Below are 22201 nucleotides of genomic sequence, written 5' to 3' on the forward strand. Positions count from 1 at the left end.
ACCTACTTTTTCATGATGACTGACCAACAAGCCCAAATTGCCACCCTCCTTCATACCACTTCAGGAGAGTTTTTTTTTTTTTTACTATTTAACAGTAGTAACAGAGGAATCAAATTGTTACAAGAGCCAAGCTGGCAAACAGTGGTGCTGTTAGCAGTGGTGCTGAAAATCTGCTTGATGGCTCCTTCTGCATTCTTTAACCTAACAAAGCCCAACATACAATTTTTGATAAGCTCAATTATTTGACTCAAAAGGCTGATTTGAGCACGGCAAATCTAATGCAAAGCTGATACAGTTGACTTTGTTAATTCGACCTTGACGGGACCGACGAAATTGATTTAATTATCCGGCTGGTTGAATTAAACAAGATGCTTAAAACATCATAACCCTCCACTGATTCATTTGGTAGTATTTGCCCGATTCTAACATTCTCCCGAATCAAGTCGGTGCCCACTTTCTATGTGTCCAAAATAGAAAATTAAGTTAAAATAACATTAAAGCTTCTAAACGAAGCAGAAAGCTAATGCACAATTGACCTTTATCAAGAAAAATGGGCAAGAGTCTAATATATGTTGCATAGTGGCAGCCGCTTTCTTAAAGTCAGCTTTGATGCATGGTTTTTTAAAGAGCGTAAGTTTGGGCATGTTGGTATTCCATACCTTTTACGGTTTTAGGGCACGAAAAGGGACGAGAGACAGAAATACAACGCGGACACAGCGCTGTGTCCGCGTCATATTTTTGTCTCTCGTCCCTTTTCATGCCCTAAAACCGTAAAAGATATGGTTTCTTTTTTTTTAGCCAGCTTCACTGTAATACAGCCTTGTTCTGCAGCAAAGCGTGCAGATGCTGTGAATGCGTTTTTAGGTTTCATTTTCATGCAGAAAAAGAATGCGCTCGTTAAAAGCGGGTAAGTACCGTAATCAGACATTGTGAGCTACCGTTAGGGCTTGAAAATCTTCTTTGGGCAGGCTGAATATATGCATTTTTGACAGGAGACAACATACTTTCAATGCATTGAATGTCCCCTAAGCTATGCCAAGGCCGACGCTGTCAAAAAGGGGTTGCTGTTGGGACGACTTAGTGGTCATGCGCATGCATGCTGAGTGGTCAGGTTCAAATTATCTGGTGAAGGCCAATTTTAGCATCGAAATAACAAAAATTTATGCCCATAGGAATGCGTGAGCACTGGCCGAGACCTTCGTTCACGATGAAATTAACAGAAATTTACTGTAGTACTGTCTTGGTATACTTCAGCAAACTGTCAGTTGTGGGTAGTTTAGAAAACCAATGAGTAAATAATTACTCGATTAAATAAATTTTACTAATGCACCCTTTATGGCCATGAACAAGATGCATAGAGGTTCACTTTCCAAACATGAGACAGTAACATGCTTAAGATATGTCGTTAAACAACTGCGACATATGTTAGAAGGTAGCTTTGTCTCACCCAAAGGGACAGGAGACTACATCAGTTTATAGATTTGTAGACTGCACTAGCTTCTTGTTATAGAGAATCGGAAGTGACCATGAAAATCTGTCTTATGAAAAGCTTGCCTTAATTAGAAGTAACTTACTGAAATGAAATTCAAAGCTGCCAGAATTCTCATGTACAAAGAGGTGTCCCAGGTAAAAATTTGCAACTGGTAATGCAACTTTTCCCAGTTGATCCCAATTGCAACTGGTCCTAGTTGGTTCCCATTGCAACTGGTCCCAGTTGGCCCCTTTGCAACTGGTCCCAGTTGGTCCACACCGGAACAGGTTCCAGTTCCTATTGCAACTGGCATTGATTGTGCATTAGGGATAGTCAGCCATGGCCAGCAGGAACCACAGGTAAACGTTTACATACAAATAGGAATCAAGCCGGCCATAGCTTGTATGCTTTTTGTGGTTGCCATTGCATGTTGCAAAGAACCAGCCGGGTCAGTGAACTTTATACATCCGGAGTAGCTTGGTGTTAAAACTTGACATTTATTGGAACACTTGAGCTTGTGCTTAGCAATGAAACGTCTTGAATGCTCCCTAATGACCTTGCACATGTTTACACATTTCATAGGTTTTGCACATCACCATCTGAAAGAAATATTTATATGCATTCAGTAAAAAAGCAGCCACTACTTCGTACAAGCAATTCTTATACATCATACAGATATGTGTATCAGTAGTTCTGATACGCATAATACAGCGCGACCTGATGTAAAGTCAGAACTGCCCTTGAACAGAAGCTATTGGCCACATAAAGAGTGTGCAATGAGAACTACTGTTTAGCAATAACTAAGGCTTTTAGTATGAGTAGATCATGACACAACTGACCACTGAGATAGCAGTGTTATATATAAAAACCTCGCAAGAGACATTTTTCTGGTTAAGTATTCAGAAGTGCGAGTCCTATTTCAAGTGCCCTTGAATGTGGTGAATGTTTTGCGCAAATTTGAATGCCTACGTAAAAAAAACAAAAACAAGTTTCAATATGAGCACGACTTGATCGAGTGTGCCTGTAACAGTGGGCAGAGCTGGATGTACACACGTGTCCATTAAGTGTCATGTTTACAACTGAAGCGAAAATCTTTCACCGAACTCTTTTTAATTCAGATCATGTTTTATACAAAGCTCGTCCTTCTGAATTCTGCATCACTAACACTATCAGCAGAGTTTGTGCTCTGACCTTTTATAAAAAAAATTCAGATGCATACCGTATGAGCTGTCTCATGTTTTTTAGCTCTTGTACATCATCTAATCTTTATGCCTACACAGGGCTGTATTATGCCAGAGCTTTTTTTTTTTTCTTGCCTTAATATAGTCTACATATGCAACAAGTTTGGGAATACACACTTGCCGTGCAAGCACGCCCTGTATGCGCTTCTGTTGCATGTTAGGCAGAGCTACAGGTGTGCTTTAGTATACGCTTAATACTTCTATGTGCTATTCAAAGCACAAGTCTTGCACGACACTGGTTCGTACTGACACGTGAACTTTTCTCAGTAACTGCACTCGCCTACTGGCCACTTAAGTTTATCGCTCTGCGCAAGACACCCCTGCATGACTGTAACTTACTCGAATGTTATCGTTGACTCTATTTGTTGTGTATATATGTTATTGCCTAACCTAGAGTAATCGGATTGTATGCACGACACGAATTGTGTAGTACTTTCTGGAAGTATTGTAGGCACCATAGATTACGCTGGAAGCTTCGGCAAGTTACATGAAAAAAAAAAAAGACGCGTTTGACTCGCAGATAATGGGGCCCAAAACAAGCAGCAAACTCGCAAGCATTGATATGTACAAACGTCACGTAGTAGAACACTTGAGTCAATTGACACGGTGCTGCAGTAATGACACCTTTGTGATAACGAACCACTTGCACTCGAAACACAAATAAGTTGAATATATAATTACCTCCAAATGGCAGACTCAAGACCAGGGAAAAGTGCGCACGTCAATACACACGATGGGTCCACAAAGCTGCGTAGTCGGTGTTAAAAACAGGTGCCATCCGTTGGCCTGTAATCATGCCGTTTTCCAAAGGTGAAAATGTCCAACACTAATTATACATAAATGAGGTTACGCAGGCAATGACACCACAGGTTCCTCTTTAAAACTGTTCACAACCGCGCACGCCTCGCTCGAATAGCTTGCTGTTAATATGGCTGCCGAACTACGCCGCACGTTTCCACAGTTTCGTATTTGTGATGCAATTTCTCGCTATTAATAAATATTACGCTATCTATGTGAAGTAACAATTTTATTTCACTTTTATTTGACATAATCCAAATTTATTGCTATATCATTGTGTGAGCCATAGAGGTGTGAGCCATAGAGCCATAGAGGTTTCAGCCGATCATGAGAAAATATGCAACTAATGTTTTTTTTTGTTTTTTTTTTCAAAATGGCGGTTGTTGTCATGGTAGAGCGCAGTCGGTGTAAGCACCATATTCTTTCACCGTGTGGCAGAGTGTACTAGACTTGTCATGGACGCGTAGTAAGCGTGCGTTATGTAGCTCTATGTGCTGCGAAGCATTTTATTTTATTTTTTTGTCATAGCGAAGTAATTGCTGTGCTGCGAACACCAGTTGTTTCCCCCAAATGCCATACAGCTCACTAGTGCTTAGCTAGACAACGACGTCAGCGGCACAAAGTTGGTGCAACATTACCATAACACCCAAACAAAAACAAAAAGCAAATACACGGTCACCACCTTATCTATACACGTCGACAGATAAGGTGGTCACGTCGGAGATAACGTGGTGACCCTGTATTTGCTTTTTGTTTTTGTTTGGGTGTGCCTGCGCATGTTCAGTACGGACTTGGGGGACGTCGTTTTCATGAATAAAGTTCAGTTGTTAGTCCAGGCACCTTCCTGTCTCTTTGTCTATGTCTGCCTCTTGATTTTTCCTACTCTCAAGTTTGCTGGCATTCTCCTAGCATAACCATGTACCAACTAGCCCAACAAGCCACTCTCATGTGCCATAACACCGCGGTGTCGGTCAGGCACACAGCGGTAACGTCATGAGATGAACCAATGCCTCATTGGACAACTAAAGATTACAGCCAACATTCACAAATTTAGTGCGCTGAAACTAAAGCACATGTATGTGTCAAAGCAATGTGCTCCACATTTGCGCAACAGGATCCTCCATGATTAAGTTATCCATACAAATAAATCTTGTGTCAGATAAAACCCATCTCTAATGTCGCACGCGTTACAGCATTATGTCACTTAACTCAACTTTTTTATGTTAACAGTTGTACGAGTACAGATCCCTACTACCAGTTGTATCTGGTCAAAGTTCCAGTTGTATCACAACTGGGACCATTTGCTTCCAATACAACTGATGGTTCCAGTTGCATCCCAACTGGGACCATTTGCTTCCAGTACAACTGGAGATGGCTCCAGTTGGATCCAAACTGGAACCAATTGCATCCCAGTTGGTTTCTAACTGGGACCAGTTGACCTGTAACTGGAACCAGTTACAGGTCATCTGTACCAGTCAATACCAGTTGGAACCAGTTGGATTCCAGTTGAGTATTTTCACCTGGGGTAGTTTGTTAAAGAACTCCAGATAAAGAATGGCAGCTTGTAAAAATAATCTGGAGTCCCCCCACTACATTGTGTCTCCTTACCATATTCTGCCTTTATCGTGTAAAGCTACAAAATTATTTGCTTTACCATCTTTCTTTTTTTTTCTTTTACAGAGGGAACTGTTACAGTGGATGGCTGCTACATACCACTTGTTTGACAAAAGCTGCAACATAGTGCTGCTCTGCAGAGCTCTGCTAAGGCTTCTTGACACATCCCTGGTATGCTGCTTGCTATTTGCAGGCTTTAACATGCTCGCACTTTAAGGCAACAAGGAAATGTGGGCACAGTACGAATACTAACTCTCAACTAAAGTTAATTCAGAGTAGACAACATGCTTATTCAAAGTGACATAGGCAGGGTGTCTACCAACCTGGAAAACCGGGAATTCTGAGGGAATTTGAATAGTCTGGAAATACTCATGGAAAACTCTGGGAATTTGTGCTTCTATCAGGGAAAATTTGCTGTAATATTATTGAAAGGGAACGAAAGTCGTGGTAATGCTGGCTCCAGTAACAGAGGAATCGCAACGAATCGTCATTGACGCCGTGTCATCGGCACGAGATACTGCCAGAGTAGTTAACTACCAATTTTCCAGACGCCCGATTTTTCGGACATGCCGGATAATTCGCACAGTTTCGCGGCACCACCACGTACTCCATATAGTCAATGTGTATTGCCCTGACTGCAGGTCTGAAATGGCATTAATCAAAGCCACTACTGCCACCATTTTGATTATCTCGCCAGCTCGAACCGGCACTCTCGCACGCAGATCTGCTGGCAGCCATAGACACCGCCGCGACGTTAGGCCTAGCTGCTTCTGCGTTTGCTATTAAGCTTCTTGCCGTGTGGTGCCGTGTTCTTCATTGCAAAAATTCGCTGCTATTAGCAATGGCACCGACTCCGCCTTTCTAATCCTCGCGATTGGCTTCGAAGCTCGCAAAGCGCAGCGCGTTGCGTAATGCCAGTCTCTAAAAGTTAGCTTCGCCTCAATACAGCATTGTTACGCGGTGAAGCATAAGCGTGAGAAGGGGCAAGTGTCACGGGACATAGTATGTATTCCTTAATTATACACGTGTGCACCCCCGTCTCATGTCGCAGTACGAGCACGGAGGTGCCAAATAGGTTTACTGGCAGGCCTTAAGAGCTATTTCGGACGTGCCTGTGGCAATTTTAGCCCTTAAGGGCAGTTAAAGACATGCATTCATTTTTTCCGATGTTTTTGCGGCCCCTAAAGAGTCCGAAAAAACGGACGTTGACTGTACAACTGACCAAAGGGATCCTTCAAGTGGTCCATGGGGTGAACGCGTGGCAGAAGGAAGAAGAGAACAGAAAGGACCAACGCACTAAGGAATTAACGGTAAAGGAAGCGTACTGCCGCCTCTTTGAAGGAGCATGAGCTCAAGAAACAGAGTGTTGGCTGATGCCAAGATGCAGGTTTCTCTAATCCAAACCAAAATAAACTCTTTAAAGCAGTGAAACCCAACACTGAGATGTGGAGAGTATGTCAAGACAGTTGAGGTTGACTTCCCAGCTGCTGAGAGAGAATCTTAGTTGTGACAAAGTTCATGCCTCATACCGATGAGCTTGCTATCAGTTGATATAAATAGCTTATATTAAAAAATATTTACTTCTGTATGCATCTCCTTTTCATTCGTATTTGGAAATATTCAATTCAATTTGGAATGGGTTTTACCATTTTTTTTCGCTGTCCGTTTTACCAACACCTTCTGCTTTCTTTTTAAATAAAATAGATATTACTTCTCACTATTCAAACTGGATTAAGTCGTTTTTGTTTCAACATGCTTACTTGAGAGTGACAGCATCGGCGAAGATGGGGCGCAATCGGAGATATTTTGTTCGATACGCGTTCTGTTCGGTCGCTGCAACGTCACTAAGTGGCAGTATGCAAAATTTGTGACAACGGGGCGGAGAGAGCAGCCAATCAGGAAGCGGTGATCTCCCCGGAAGTTTACTTCCGTTGTTTGTCATCTGCTTGCAGACAGTATACTAAAAAACGAAATGTTTCTCGTCTTCCAAATGAGTGAAATCTTTATCTAAAAAAATGTATTTTTTCTTCTGAAGCCCAAACACGTTTTCAAATAGTAGTATGTGTGACTACTGCAATTTATAACTATTAGTTGCTCTGCGTCGTCCCTAGGTGGTGTAGCACACAGAGAGAAGAAAAAGAAACGATGGGAAGAGGGGCACACTTTTCAAGAGGCAGTGACAACATTCCAGTGGCTCGCTGGCACTGATGATGGGGTCGATTTCGCTGTACAAGCAACGAATTATTTGTTTCAAGAAACAAAAACGACGCTGGAATTCACTTTCTGCCATTTCTTCAAACGCGTTTTGCACCGCCACCCGCTCTCCTCCTTCCTCTAGAAACGCCAGCGCAACAACCTAAGTTCTCAGCGCAAGCGCCATTTTCTTGAATTAAACTATGGATTGGATCCAAACGTGCCATGCCGCAGCCGCCGGTTGGATCCAATGCAATCCACCAGACGCGCCATGCAAAGCTGTATTATCGTGGCTAGACACCATAGTCATATGATCGTTCCAAACTTCCCAGCTCCCATCGGGTTCAGCGCCTACCAGACGAAATGCTCGGTGGGAGGATGATTGACAGGAGCGTGTCATCATTTTGATGTCACCAAAACCGTGGCCGCGCCCCGCGGCTGGAGACGTTGGCGCAGAGTAGGCCAATCCCACACGCTGGTAACCGAACGAATGCGCCGAACAACCATCTCCGATCGCACCCATGGTGTCAGCCTGTCTTGACATAAAACAAAGTTCTGGCTCATTCAGGGAATTTTGCAAAGGTGCTCAGTAAAAACCTGGAAAACTCAGGGAATTTGGAAATGTCAACTTGGTAGACACCTTGATAGGTGCATAGAACCACATTGCTGGTGAGTGAAAAAAAAATCCACAGTCATCCTGCACTCAAGCAGTACAGCCAAATTGTATACCAGCAATTTTTCTGTAAACTTTTGCTAACTGCTGTGCAATGTGAGATGTCTTACTGATACGAGCCTTCTCATTATTTTTTTTGTATGAAATAGTTACATTAATTCCTGCGCGTTCATGTCGCCAACCTTACCCAGAATCGGAGTACTAGAAAGCAGTTACTCACAGGTGCAGGACTAACATTTTGTGAATAAATGGGACGCATCCTTATTCTTCATGGACAGCATGTATTCTCATGCTTGGTCATCGATGCAGTGGCCTTTTTCTTCTATAAGGACCCTGTAGCATGGGAGCAGATCAGTCTTCTAGCATGATGCCGGTTCTGTCTATTTATCAAGTTCTCTTGCCCTTCACAACTGAACCTCAAGATTGTGAAGTGTGTATATATTTTTTTCAACATCGTTTTTCATTTATATTAAGTGAGTTCTGCCGAACTGTGCAAGGTAAAGGAAGTTTCTTTAAAGGGAAGCCATAGCTGCAATTTTCATACAAAATATAAACATGTGGAAAGTTTGTCCATTTCTTTTGCTAGTAAACAGACCCTTTTTTGCCAAATATATGTAAACATGAGAGGGAGAAATTGTCATCTGCCAGAAGGTAGATGACAGTAGCTCCATTGGTAGAGCATCGCACGCGAATTGCGAAGGATGTGGGATCGTTCCCCACCTGCCGCAAGTTGTTTTTTCATCCACTTTCATTTCCATTAATTTATTGTTTCTTTATTTCATTTATTAAGCACAAGTAATTTCCCCTATGTTGTCCTTGGTGTCAGTGTTTGTTGACTTCTTATGACACGACAGCATGGTATGATGAGCTATAGTCAGGTCATCCTTCGGCAGCGCAAGAGGACTTTCCTCTATTATGCTTTAGAGAAGTCCAGCAGCTGTGAATCCACAGCTAAAGGTGCTGTACTTTGACTGGACTGGGTCGAATATAGTATAATGGTTAAATGCACTTGCTTATTAGTCCTTGAAGCTTCTTAGCATAAAAAGTTGAACACCCTATCACAGCCCAGATTCTACTCTGGTAAAGCATGCACTGTTGCACTGTCCTAACAACTTATGAATAGATTGGTTTCTACTGTTAGACTTTTCAATGAATGTGGTTCTGGTTTTCTGCAGTCCGATGAGGCTGTCAATTTGATGCTTCTGCTGGCCTCAAAGGATACTGCCACACCGTTCACCATGTCAGTGGTTTCCAAAGCATCACATAGAAAGGTAACAATCTAGGTTGTCTTTCCTACATTGTTTGATTGAGTGACTGTGTCTGAATGACAGTTTCATTGAACGACTATGACTGAAGGCACTGGCATCGATTAAAAATTCTAACCCATATAGTCGTTTAATCCATTCATTGGATTTGTGGATTAAGTACATAAGCGAAATAAATCAAATCCGGTAATTTGTTACGATACGTACAATTTGAAGGAGAAAAATATGTTACTTGAATCAATAGTTGCCTTTATTATTACTTGAAACACACTGTACAAATCGACGTTCAAGCATGTAAAACTCGGTCAAAAAGTCAAAGGGGACTGCATCTGTTTTCGTTCTGCACTGTGCCCTCATTCAAGCACTGAAGCAAATTAAGGTGCCTAATCGTAATCAGAGGCATGTGTGTATGGCACCCCCCCCCCCCCAAAAAAAAAAAAGAAGTAGGCGAGATAACCAAAGCTATCTTCCCTACTTCTGGCCACGAAGACATGCTGCACATACGTACCGTATTTACACGACTGTAAGTCGACCCATGTTTCTAACTTTGAAAATCTGAAGGGGGGGGGGGTTCAACTTAAATTCGAAACCAAAACATTGCACCGCCAAGAAAGCGAGACCAATGGTAGCTACAACGTAGTTAGAATTTTATGCTTGCTCCGTGGCCCTACCCGTAGCCTTTCGCTATTCTGCGTGTTTGTTCACTTTTTGGGAGGGTTTTTCAACATTTTTGAGAGTTTTACAGTGCACGCAACACTCATGGGGGGGTGTTGATAGTTGATGGAAGCGCCGCTGTTCCATTCGCGGCTGCACCCTCAGAACGGCGGTGCTTGCGGGGAGTATCGGTAGTTCGTGGAAGAGCAGACACTGCTCACGGGTTTTTCTCTATTAGCCCCGAGAACGAACTACAGGGGCGCTGCGAGCGCCGCTTGTGTGACGTCAGGGCAAGGACTCGCGCCTGTCGTCTGCTACAGTTCGGGCGTTGTCTGGGCGCTTTCTGCGGTGTTTTCGTTTGTTCGCCCTCGTTCTCTCTGCTTGTATACTTATGGTGGTCGTCTCAAATATATTTTTATGACGTCTTCCTTTGCGAACATTTATTCAAAGAGCTAATTTCTTAGACAACAATGCAGCTCTCAAAGGCAACGCTAGTGTGCCAGCCGAAGGAGCGCAAAAGCCGCATTGCGGGTTTTTCATGCGCGGATGGACAATCGCAAAAACATAGCACACAGGAATCCAGTTATGATACCATACCTGCCGCGGTGCACCAAATATGTCACGAACGCTGGCTATGTATGACTTCTACAACATTTACGTTGATTTTAATCCACCAAAAAAAGTTTGCTCACGACGAGTAGTTCATGGTATAACATCGAGTTTTTGCATTTCTTCACAGAAACGCTCGGCAGTAACACGGGGACTTAACTAATAATGGAGTTTAGATTCTACAAGCACCACTTGCTTCTTTAACTGCTTGTCAACATTAGGCAGTTCTTCCCGCGTTTATTTTAAGCAGCGGAAATTTGAAGTAAAGTTAATGAAGGCTTACAGCTATTTACAGAATACAAATAGGAATGTACCCATATATATTTCCTTTTCCGTGATACACATTCAACTCTCTTGAGAAATTTACTGGTGCTTGTTGCTTGCGGAATATACATGACGAATCTGTTTGGCGAACTGACACAGGCTGCTCGGCCCAATTTTTTTAGTGAAGTATGCCTGTTGGACCACATGGCTGCAGCCAGAAAGAAATCGAAGCGTCAATCATTAGTAGTACGGGACGTATTGAAGATATCGAAATTCCCTGGTGGAGGGTCAGAAATCAAGTGAAAGTATATGCAAGGCTTGTGGTGCTTTCTTTATGAATGTTTGCGATTGGATTGGAGCAGACTTTATTTAGCCTGCAGTTGGGCAAGGTTCTCTTTTATGTACCGACGAAGCGAATAGCTATCCGTTTGTATAATTAAAAAACGCTGGATCGAGACATGGTGAGACAAAAGGTGCTTGAATTTTCCTTTTCTAGGCAATCTAAGCTGCACTGTAGTAGCTCGAGAATACTTTAGCCATTCCAGTTGGCGCTGTAAAAAATACTTTATGGTTTCAATTTGAAGTTCTAGTGAACTGATGGGTTTCACGAACATAGCGTGCCTTGTCATACTGACAGCCGATTGCTACCGTTACGTGATCAGGGGTGTGCCATATTGTCGATAAAGGCTACTGAGGGCAACTATGAAACATTTCATCACTTTCAATTGATTGGCTCTCGATCTTAACAATGAAACTTTTCTCTCAGGTGATTGCTACTATGGTGTTTGTGAATTACCTATGTAAATACTCTACATGACGCGCCATCGTGTTAGCAGCCATGCGCAATTCGTTTTTAGGAGGCCTCCTTCAGAGGAGGATGAAAGTAGCAGCAAATTTTTTCGTAAGAAATGCGCGCCAATTTTTTTTACGCATTAATGAATGGCCATATTTGAATAGAACAGCACACCAGCGTAATAAGAATCATGATGGCAGCTTCGCTGACATTTTTTTTACGCAAAATTTACGGATAGACACGGCGCATATGTGCATTGCAAAACCAGTAGACCCCTTTAACGCTACATAGCTTGCGATATCCAAGCCGCAAAGTTTCTCGACTCGCGCGCTTTTGAAGGAGAAACTGTGGTTAAGGCATGGCAGCTGAAAGAAGCCGACGTATCCTTCAATACGTACGGCTCGAGCCACCAATACCCCAAGCATACACGAAGGGAACGAGCGCGCGCGGCAGCCAAGCGAGCCGGAGCGAGCGGCATCCTGGCCGTGACGTCACTCGCGACAGGGCGCGACTCCTAATTCTTGCCACTAATAGTTTGACCATATGTGGCTTGACGAAAGGCATTTGTTTGACGCATTTGACTTGACTTCCGGCTGCGTGCTACTTCCATGCTTCTTCAGTCATCATGAGTGCTCAAGGCCCACTAATCATTCGGCACTTGTTGACAGCAGCATTCAAGAGGGCTGCCATCCTTTACGCCGAAGAAACAAATCACTGCGCAGCGGGCTGCAAGTTCGATGTTTCTGAACGGGTGTTGCGAGAGTGGCGACTGCAGCGAAGCGAAATTTTCACCTGTGACGGCAAGTGAGGAATTTCCCACGTGCCGAAGTCTGGACACTTTCCGGAGCTGTAGGCCAAGCTTGCAGCATACATCGCTGAAATGCGTGATCGGTCCCTGCCAGTGAAGTGCGACATGGTCATGAAACAAACGCGGATCTTCGCCTTTCAAGGACCTGCTCTGCCATGAAAACGAGTGGCTAGCAGCAGAAGACCGCGAACTTACACCAACCAGACCTGTCAAAAGAGCCTCACTGCCGGCTGCCGGTGGTTGGGTGCATTTGGTGTGGGCTGCTGTTTTAAAAGATACCGTGGTGCGGCCGTTTGCCAAATGTGGAATTTCGCTGGACTACGACGCACTGTGGGACCGTAGCAGCGCTGACGATGACAGCACTAGTTAAGACGACTAGTCCAGTGACCATGTCAGCTACTAATATGCGTTATCGAATGTGCCTTTGGGTATGCTCTTTTTTTTTTCCCTGTCACACGCAAAATGGGGGGGGTTCAACTTACATTTGAGTCGACTTAGAGTCGTGTATATACTGTATGCGAGAGAAACACTCAACATTTCGACAGATTTTGCCGAGTGTAGCACACATAAGTGGGGGTGCAGACGATTCAATCCCAATTCCTTGCTGTTGAGCAGCTGGAGTGGGGCTGTCAATGATGGTGCTTGCCTGATTTTCGGAGTAAAAAAAATTTGTAGCAATTGAACCTTTAATCAATTAATCAAAAGGTTAGTCAATCAGTTGCCCAGCCTTACTGGCATCATATCCCAGCTTCTAGTGCTGAAAGGCAATGATAGCAATCACACCATGCATTGGCACACAACCCTCCCCCCATTTCCTACCAAACAAAACCTGTTCTGGGTTATGGCATCCTCGAGCATTGAGCGTAGTGCAGTGCCCTGGCGGGCAGTTGATGTGACAGAATGCTAGCTACACTTGCAATGAATGCTGCAGCTCAACACCAGAGATGCCAAGACTTGGCAGTGTGATACACCAGTCTGAAGCAAAGTGAAAATGGCAACAAGGCTGCTCAGTTCGAAAACGGGCAATGGGCGCACATTGTTGCCAGCATTGGCGCGCTGCAGTGCCCGTACTTTGTCGTTTTATTTACTTTGATATTGCTGTAGATGCTTCATTGTCTGGGTGCAATTGGTATTTTTTATTATTGCTGTCTGTGTTCTACAGCGTCATCTTGCTCCTTTTACAGTCTGATTGCCTGTGTTGTGATTTTTCAGCCTTCTGACAAGCTCCAGTACCTTGCCCATGTTCTTGAGAAGTGCCATCCTGTTCCAGAAAGCCACAAGGCTGTCAAAGATGAGGTGAATATGGCCTGTAATTTGCTTTTAAGCAAATCTTATGACGATGGTACTGCCATGAACATCCTAAGATACAGGATGTTTGGGGTAAATCTGACATTTTTAGGTGATAGACAAAAGGAGACCATAAGTTCAGAAAAACGAAGTCGATTGAACGCATAGAAAATTGATCTAAAGATGAAACAATGGCAAAGTGACATCACTCAATAAAGACACCCTCAGCATCCACAACTGCCTTGAGGCAGCTCTAAAACATGGCACACGCGGCCTTCACAGTGTTCTGAGGGACAGCCACAAAAGTTACCCGAATCTTGTCAAACGACCGGTTCTTGGTGCTACTGGCATTGCTGTTGGTTACCTGCTCAACTTCTCTCCAGACATAATAATTTGTAGGATTACAATCGGAGTAGTTCGGGGACCAGACGTTGGGACCAGTGAAATCGTAAATGTTTTCGTTGTTTTCTTAGCCGTATGACAGGAAGTAGAGTCTTGTTGGCACACTGAAGTTCCTCTGGCAACTGTCCTTACCACCCAAGGTTTCACAACAGCGTACAGCATCCCCGCATAGGTGCGTGTTCAGATTTAACCATGGGTCTCTGAGGAAAGACGTATGGAGCCACCACATTACCCTCGCTTAAGACTCATCCAAACACCATCACATTCTTGGGAAATTTGGTCCCCATGACATGTACAACATAGATCTTCAGACACAGCTTCATATAGTCTCTATTGCACCTTTGCTGTTCATGTCGCATCGCTTTTGCAGCGTTCAAGGTGCACTGAAGGGCCCCTCACCAGGCCCCATTGCAAATTTTGATTATATGCTGGAAGTTGTCACGCGTCCTCTAGGGAGCATTCTGCCACAAAAATTTTTAGAATCAGCTCATTAATGGCCGAGATAGAAATATTTGTGTTGCGAACCATGATTTCAAAAGGTGAGCTTCACCACAAACATAGAGGCTCTATCCACTTGCCCCATCCAGCCTCCGCAAGCGAAATTCCTTCCCTGTGTTCTCCCATACCGGACCTCGAGGATCGCGTGACACATATGTCACGGGCCTCGCCTTCATTTTTTTTTCCCGCTTTGTTGCGGCACAGCGCACTTCCGCTAACGGCGTTGTGTGTGAGCTGTTGCAATTGTCTCGTTTTGCGCAGCACACGATTTTGCTCGCTGTGAAGGAGGACACCCGAGTAGCGGTATAAGTCTATGCTACAAACGAATGCCGAGGCAGACACATGCAGATCACAGAGCATGATCATGCTCTTGAACACGGTAGAAAACGACATAGTTTAGGTGTCTGTGCATGCAACCGCACGACGTGCTAACAAGCAGACGAAACGGAAGTACATCTCTTGCTGCGGTGCGAAGTATAACAAGAACATGCAGACATTCAGCTTGTGTGTTTTAATATTTCTCTAAGCTTCAGTTCATCTATACTAGCAACATATTACACAAATAACCGATGTTGGCTTGCACAATTCTCGAAGTCGCGTGTCACCACGAGTGATGTGACAGCGCAGGCATGTGTGCGTTGGCACACTAGCACAAGTACGTAATGTTCCTAACCTCGTAGCGTCCCCTTGTTGAACTCGGTGGTGGGTGGCTACCATATTCCAAGAATGACATGGCAAATGCATTCCCCCCCCCCCCTTCCAGATCGTCCTAACAAAAGAGGGAGCACCGAAGCAATTTTTGATTTCACTTTAAAAACCAACGTAGAAACATTCCCACGCTACCATGTGATCCACAGTGAAGGACCTCTGCCAATGAGAAAAATATCCCCATTCTTAGCAGCAAAATGCCTAGCAGAAAAAATTGGAAAACAATACAAGGTTTCAAAGATGTCAAGTGGGGACCTCCTCCTTGAACTCAAAACCAAAGACCAAGTAGAAAAGCTTGCTGATCTCGCCAGTGTGGGTGACATCAAAGTCACAATCTCAGCACACCGTTCGTTTAACACCAGCAGGGGCGTAATATCAGAAGAAGATTTCTTAGACCTGAGCGATAAAGAACTCCTAGAAAGTTTCCAAGAACAAAATGTAATCAAGGTTCAAAGAATAACTCTCCGAAGAAATAACGAACAAATCCCGACCAAAAGCGTTATACTTACCTTTGGTACCAGTATTGTACCTACTACACTTGAAGCAGGCTATGTTAAGATCAACGTAAGACCGTATATCCCAAACCCAAGGCGCTGTTTTAAGTGCCAGAGGTTCGGACATGCATCGCAATCATGCAGAGGTAAATCGACATGTGCAAAATGTAGCGCAATGACCGTCAGTTGGAGAACTGCAATGCTGCTCAACACTGTATAAACTGCAAAGGAGATCACCCAGCGTATTCACGATCTTGCCCTTGCTGGAAGAAAGAAAAAGAGATAATTGCACTTACGGTGAAAGAGAAGATTTCCTTTTATGAAGCAAGAAAGAAACTAGCACACTTGCCTCAAACAACCTACGCCAGTGCGGTGCGGCAGGGGGCAGCACCGCAGTGGTCTCGGGAGTCTACAGGGACCGCAGACAGTGGCCCAGTAGTAACTCCATCCGCCCCCTTGGTGGAAGCAGCCAGTGCTGTTTCATCATCATCATCAAAGACGGGCCTGCAGACCCCGGTTCCACAGGGCCCCCAGGCTAAATCGAACTCCCAGGCCTGAGACGTGCGTCTCAGCACCTGGTTCTCGACCATCCAGCGCCTCGGACAAGGCTATGGAGGTCGGCACAAAAACTCCGGCATCATCGACGCCAAAAGATTAGCGCTCTCTGGAGCGCACTAAGTAAGGCAAGATCACAATAACTACGCGAACAAAGGGACCGGTAACCTGAACGGTTACCGTTCTTCCAATAGTACATTTCCGATAATAAATGTCACCTACAGTTCCTTAGTGTACATATATAAATTAACATTCTCACTTCTGCCTCTATGGCTTTTATCATACATTGGAATTGTAGAGGGCTTATTCACAATTTGGGTGACATTAAAGACATAACAAATAAGTTTTCGCCAGTCGCATTTTGCCTACAGGAAACAAACTTAGGCCCTAAACACAGTCAATTCCTTAGAGGCTTCACCGTTGTCCGAAGGGACCTCGAATGTTCCAGCCGTTTGTCAGGAGGAGTGGCTATAGTCGTACAGGGCGGTACTCCCACCCGAAATGTCCAAATAAATACATCTTTAGAGGCCGTAGCTGTCGCCATTCTATCCTACAAAACCATCACCATTTGCTCACTATATATTCCACCCCATGCACATTTTACTATTAAAGACTTAGAAAGACTAACAGATCAGTTACCGGAGCCATTTGTCTTAGTAGGAGATTTTAATGCCCATGGTACTCTTTGGGGCAGTGTCAAAACTAACCAAAGAGGACAACTCGTTGAAGATTTTATTCTATCAGATGATATCTGTCTGGCGCACCTGATATATAACTCAGGTGCGCCAACTTATTTCTCACCGATTTCCCGCACATTTAGTTGTTTAGATTTAGCTTTTTGTTCGCCCTCTCTTTTAACTGATTTTAAATGGGAAGCTCTCGATACGTTATTGGTAGCGAACACTTACCCGCACTCATCAAACTCCTACTATCACCACAAACTTTAGTAACTAGACCACGCCGATGGAAATTACAGCTTGCTGACTGGCAGGTTTTTATGGAGAACGTGAAACTGGAAAATGTCTTTTCGCCAGAGCTTAGTATTGATGAACTTAATAAAAAAATATCACTGAAGTCATAATTACAGCGGCAGAAAAGGCGATACCGCAGTCATCCACTATTGTATGCAAAAAACTAAATCCTTGGTGGACAAAAGAATGTATTGAAGCCAAAAGAGAACTAAATAAAGCCTGGGGAATCCTACGGAGCTATCCTACTTATAACAATCTGCTAAATTTCAAACAGGCCAAAGCACGATTTATTCGAAGAAATGCGAAGAAATTATCATGGTGAAAATACGTAACTTCAATCAATAGTACAGTCACATCAAAACGAATGTGGGACCAGGTGAGGAAATTTAGAGGAGAGTACTCATCATACATTATACCACTACTTACATGTCCAGGCTCACAAACAACACTACAGGATGAGGCCAACTTATTAGGTGTACACTTTTATAACATGTCTAGCTCAACAACCTATTCAAATTCATTTTTAAAATATAAAGAATCGGCTGAGAAAGAAAGACTGCCTACCACTGGGGCTTCAGCTGAAATGTACAATAACCCTCTTTCTTACAATACATGAATTGAACAGAATTCTCTCTGCTGGTAAAAAAAACGGCAACAGGTCTCGACCGTGTGCACTACACAATGCTGGCACACCCGTCTCAAGCATCGGTATGGGCACTTCCTAAATTTTTCGATAAGATATGGGAGTCTGGGGTAATGCCCACAGATTGGAAAAAAAGCGGTAGTAGTGCCTTTTCTGAAACCTGGTAAACCCGCAACATCCCCTAGCAGCTCGGACCCATTGCACTAACAAGTTGTCTAGCCAAATCCTATGAGAGCATTATAAACATATAAGACTCGCATTCATCCTTGAAACAAGAAGCTTAATAGACAAGCACCAGTGCGGATACAAAAAGGGCTGCTCCACCACTGACCATCTCGTGCGACTAGAGCATGAAATACGTGACACGTTTCTTCACAAGCAATACTGCCTTGCAGTTTTCTTTGACCTTGCAAAGGCGTGTGATTCTGAGCACGACGCTCTTCATAGTCAAAATGAACTCTGAATAAGATCATCCCACCATCTGTTATGCACTCAATATATGTCGACGATTTACAAATGGCTTGCCGCGCCTCAAACTTACCCACCTGCGAACGACAATTACAAATAACGATAAATAATCTTGCACAATGGGCTGACAAAAATGGTTTCCTGTTCTCAACACACAAAACTGTTACAGTTCTCTTTTCCCAGAAGCGAGGGTTACACTGCGCTCCAGCTCTCGCATTGCACGGTACAATGCTGCCGGTCAAAGAACACTACAAATTTCTAGGCGTAACATTTGACACTAAACTAAATTTCCTGGCCCACATTAACGCCACAAAAATTAAAGTAAATAAAGCACTAAATATCCTCAAGGTGTTATCACATAAGCACTGGGGATCTGACCGAATATGTCTAGTATGTATATACCGGTCCCTTGTACGTAGCATCCTCGACTACGGCAGTATAGTTTATGATGCAGCTAGGCAGTCCTACATTAAACGACTTGATCCAGTTCATAATCTCGGCCTACGACTGGCGAGTGGTGCCTACAGGACATCGCCTATACAAAGTTTATACGTTGACTCTAATGAGCCTTCATTAGAGCAACGTAGAGCACAACTTACACTTTGCTATGTATTAAGAATTCGGTCATCACCATAACATATATGCTACAACATCGTAACACAGTGCAAATCACGACTACACTACATAAATAAACCAAACATGATTCGTCCACTCATCTTATGACACGAACAATATTGTCAGACTTGTGATGTTCCTCCTGAAGCCCTGCAGGTTGCCGAAAGGCCACCAAGATTGCCCCCGTGGTGCAATTTTGCACAGCTGTCTGACTGGACGTTAACACATATAAAGAAAAAAGACATTCCACAAGAACACATAAAACAAGAGTTCCGAGCTATCCAAGAAAAATATAAAAATACACTGAATTTTACACTGACGGCTCTAAAACACAAAAATACGTAGGTGTCGGGAACGTAAAAAAAATTGGGAAAATAGCATATGCATAAATAATTGTTCTTCAGTCTTTACCGCCGAAGTTTATGCGATATGGATGGCAGTTAAGAAAATTACTTCCGACAAGCAGGAGAATGCTGTTATTTATACCAACTCGTTAAGTGCCCTAAGAGCCCTTAACTTAAACTCAGGTCTGAACCCCTGCTTGGCGATATCTTAAACATAGTATTTAACAAGAAATACGAAGGAACCATACGATTCTGCTGGGTCCCAAGCCATGTTGGGATAGCAGGGAATGAAGCTGCAGATAAAAGCGCATCCATGGCAGCGCACAAAAGCATAACACACACAACACTTCCATACAAAGACAGTATCAGAGCGGTTTGTAAGGCCCTAGCATCAATATGGCAACAAGAATGGAACTTGTGTGTAAATAACAAGTTACATATAACTAAACCCCTGCTTTGCGAGTGGAAATCATGCACTCACCAAGAACGGTTCTATGAGGTAATGTTATGTCGACTTCGAATTGGACACACACATCTAACACACAATTTTTTACTTCGAAACGAAAGTCCACCAACATGCGAGAAATGTCGCGAAACGCTCACAGTAACCCACATCATTATATCATGCCTACACACTGAAACACAGAGGCGGAAACATTTCAAAAATTTGTATCACTTACATATACCTCTGCACCCTGCCTTAATATTGGGCGATGATCCCATAGTGCCATTCACTAACTTGTTCGTTTTTAGGTGAAACCGATTATCTACATCGACTTTAAGGAAACACAGCTATTGCTACCTTAACATTGGATCTTGTACTGTCCTGTGACTGGCGCAGCATGGCCTTAGTCACTTTTGCACCATTAAACCCGAATTAACTAACATTAATCTTCATCTTGTCGCCAACTGGAGGCAATCAGTTTTCGCAAGTGTCGCACACAAGAAAAAAGAAGCAATGGAAACACATGCACGGTGGCATCCTTCCTATGCGCACCCCTGTGAGCACTAAACGAGCGAGAAAGAGGCGGTTGCTTTTTGTACGGTTAGTAACGAGATAGCCATCAGTTTTGCAAGCACAAGAAGCTGAAACCGCCTGCGGAACAAAACCTGAACCGCCACCCACCCGCACGTGTGCCAATGCGCAAGCAGTTGTATATAGATGCGCAGGAGCGAACTAGCGCGAAAAAAATTCCCTGTACAGTCGCGGACCATTGATTCGTACCTCACAGGGACTGCGGAAATGTCAGAATAAACAGGTCTCCGAAAAAGGGCATTAAGACCAAAAAAAAAGAAATCCTTTATTTCCACGCACTTATTTGGGCTCGGCAGTAGGCTTGGCTTGAAGAAATTGTGAATGCGCCGTTGCACGCTGTTCCGTTTACGCACAATCGGATAAGCCTGAATCTCGGAGAGGGTCGTACGGTCACTATAGGCGGCTGAAAGCGCTTTTCGAACTGTGGTGAGTGTGATGTTCCATTATCTTGATATGGCTGTGAAGTTTGTCAGTTATTCTCAATATCTGCAGAGAGTGACTTGTATCTCTTGCATTTCACTGAAGTAATACTGGAGGCTCACTAGCATAGTTCACTGCTGAGCGCTTGCGTGCATGCAGCCATCTCACAATGGCTGCACATGCTGCCTGTTTTTCTACAAAATATTCCTGCATTGCTTCTTGCAAGTCAGTCTAGGAACTAAATAGCTGACCAAGATTGCTGCACAAGAGCTTGTTTTTGTTAAAGAACTACCTGCGAGTGCCTTCATTTCGGTACCAGAACCTTGGTTTGAGATGGTGCTTGCTGGTTTCTGTTTTTAGCACTAAAACCATGAGTCTCTGACACAGCTGCGGTCTTTTATTGCACCTCGGAAATGGGCTTCCTTTGCGATTGAAGTATTAGCTAAATGCATTTTTTATAAGTTTTAACATGAAATATGTTGTTCTGTAGCTCTCAAGTTAACAATGAAAGAGGTGAAACCCCTGAGAGGTGTATTTTCAGCAAGAATTGGGATTTTATATGGTTAAAAACTTATTGCTCGAAGAGCTGCGTACAAAAAGTATAGTATGTTAGTTTACCTTTTCCTGTTTGAGTTTGAGATTGTGCTGGCGCTAGTGTACTTGTGCCTCAGCTGACACGAGGTACAACCTTGCATATTTGCTTTTCACTGTTCAGAAGCTGGATGCTGTTGGGTCACAGTGGGAAGCACACATGCATGAGCTGCAGCAGGAGCTGTTTGCAAAAGTCAGGCATCCCTACCTTGCAAAGGTTTCACCTTTACACTTATCTTTTTTTTCATTGTTCATCTTGCTGCATGAACTTTCTGCTTGATTTGTGGTTTGTTTGACGATGCCATGAGGCATACTTTTACGTGTAGGCCTGAACAGGGTAGCAAAATTGACTCGTCAAGTTTAGCCATGAATTATAGACTATGCAAATTAACAAAAAAATGTACACAGATAGATTTACATGCATCAGTGGGGGAAAAAGCATAAAAAAAAGAAATATTGCAGTAATAAGTGTTCAGCTCTCTTGAACGATATGACTTAGTTTATGGAGTGTGCGTGCTGAGAGTTCACTCTGATTTTAGGTTTCTGTAAGGGGTGTGCAAATACCAAATAGTAGGTTTCAAATCAAATGTTGAATCGAATCAAGAAAAGAAAGCCAAATATGGAATCAAATATTAAATATAAGGAAATTTCACACAAAATTTTATGCTTACAAATTTTGTGCAAGTAAACATGCTCAGGAGTTTACTCACATTGTGTGACAAGAATGTTGCTGGCTATCAGGAACTTGGGTATCTAGGAATGGAGATGTGTGTTATTGTTTACTCT

The 22201-nt window shown here is 43.4% G+C and overlaps 1 protein-coding gene across 3 annotated transcripts in view; it reads left to right on the forward strand.

Annotated features, from left to right (window-relative positions):
* The window catches only part of LOC139051392 (centromere protein I-like), a 118676-nt gene that overhangs the window by 6705 nt on the left and 89770 nt on the right, over window positions 1–22201 (forward strand). For 2 of the 3 annotated variants that reach the window (XR_011509372.1, XM_070528411.1), the window contains exons 4-7: window positions 5191–5295; window positions 9166–9261; window positions 13596–13679; window positions 21540–21632. Coding sequence is in view for 2 of the 3 variants with exons in the window: in XM_070528411.1 (XP_070384512.1) it covers window positions 5191–5295; window positions 9166–9261; window positions 13596–13679; window positions 21540–21632 (378 nt within the window). In the remaining variant the exon portion in view is untranslated. The remainder of the gene's footprint in view (window positions 1–5190; window positions 5296–9165; window positions 9262–13595; window positions 13680–21539; window positions 21633–22201) is intronic. The other variant, XM_070528412.1, reaches the window with a different exon arrangement.

Source organism: Dermacentor albipictus, unplaced genomic scaffold (assembly GCF_038994185.2).
Source record: "Dermacentor albipictus isolate Rhodes 1998 colony unplaced genomic scaffold, USDA_Dalb.pri_finalv2 scaffold_11, whole genome shotgun sequence".
NCBI classification, from domain to species: Eukaryota; Metazoa; Arthropoda; class Arachnida; order Ixodida; family Ixodidae; genus Dermacentor; species Dermacentor albipictus.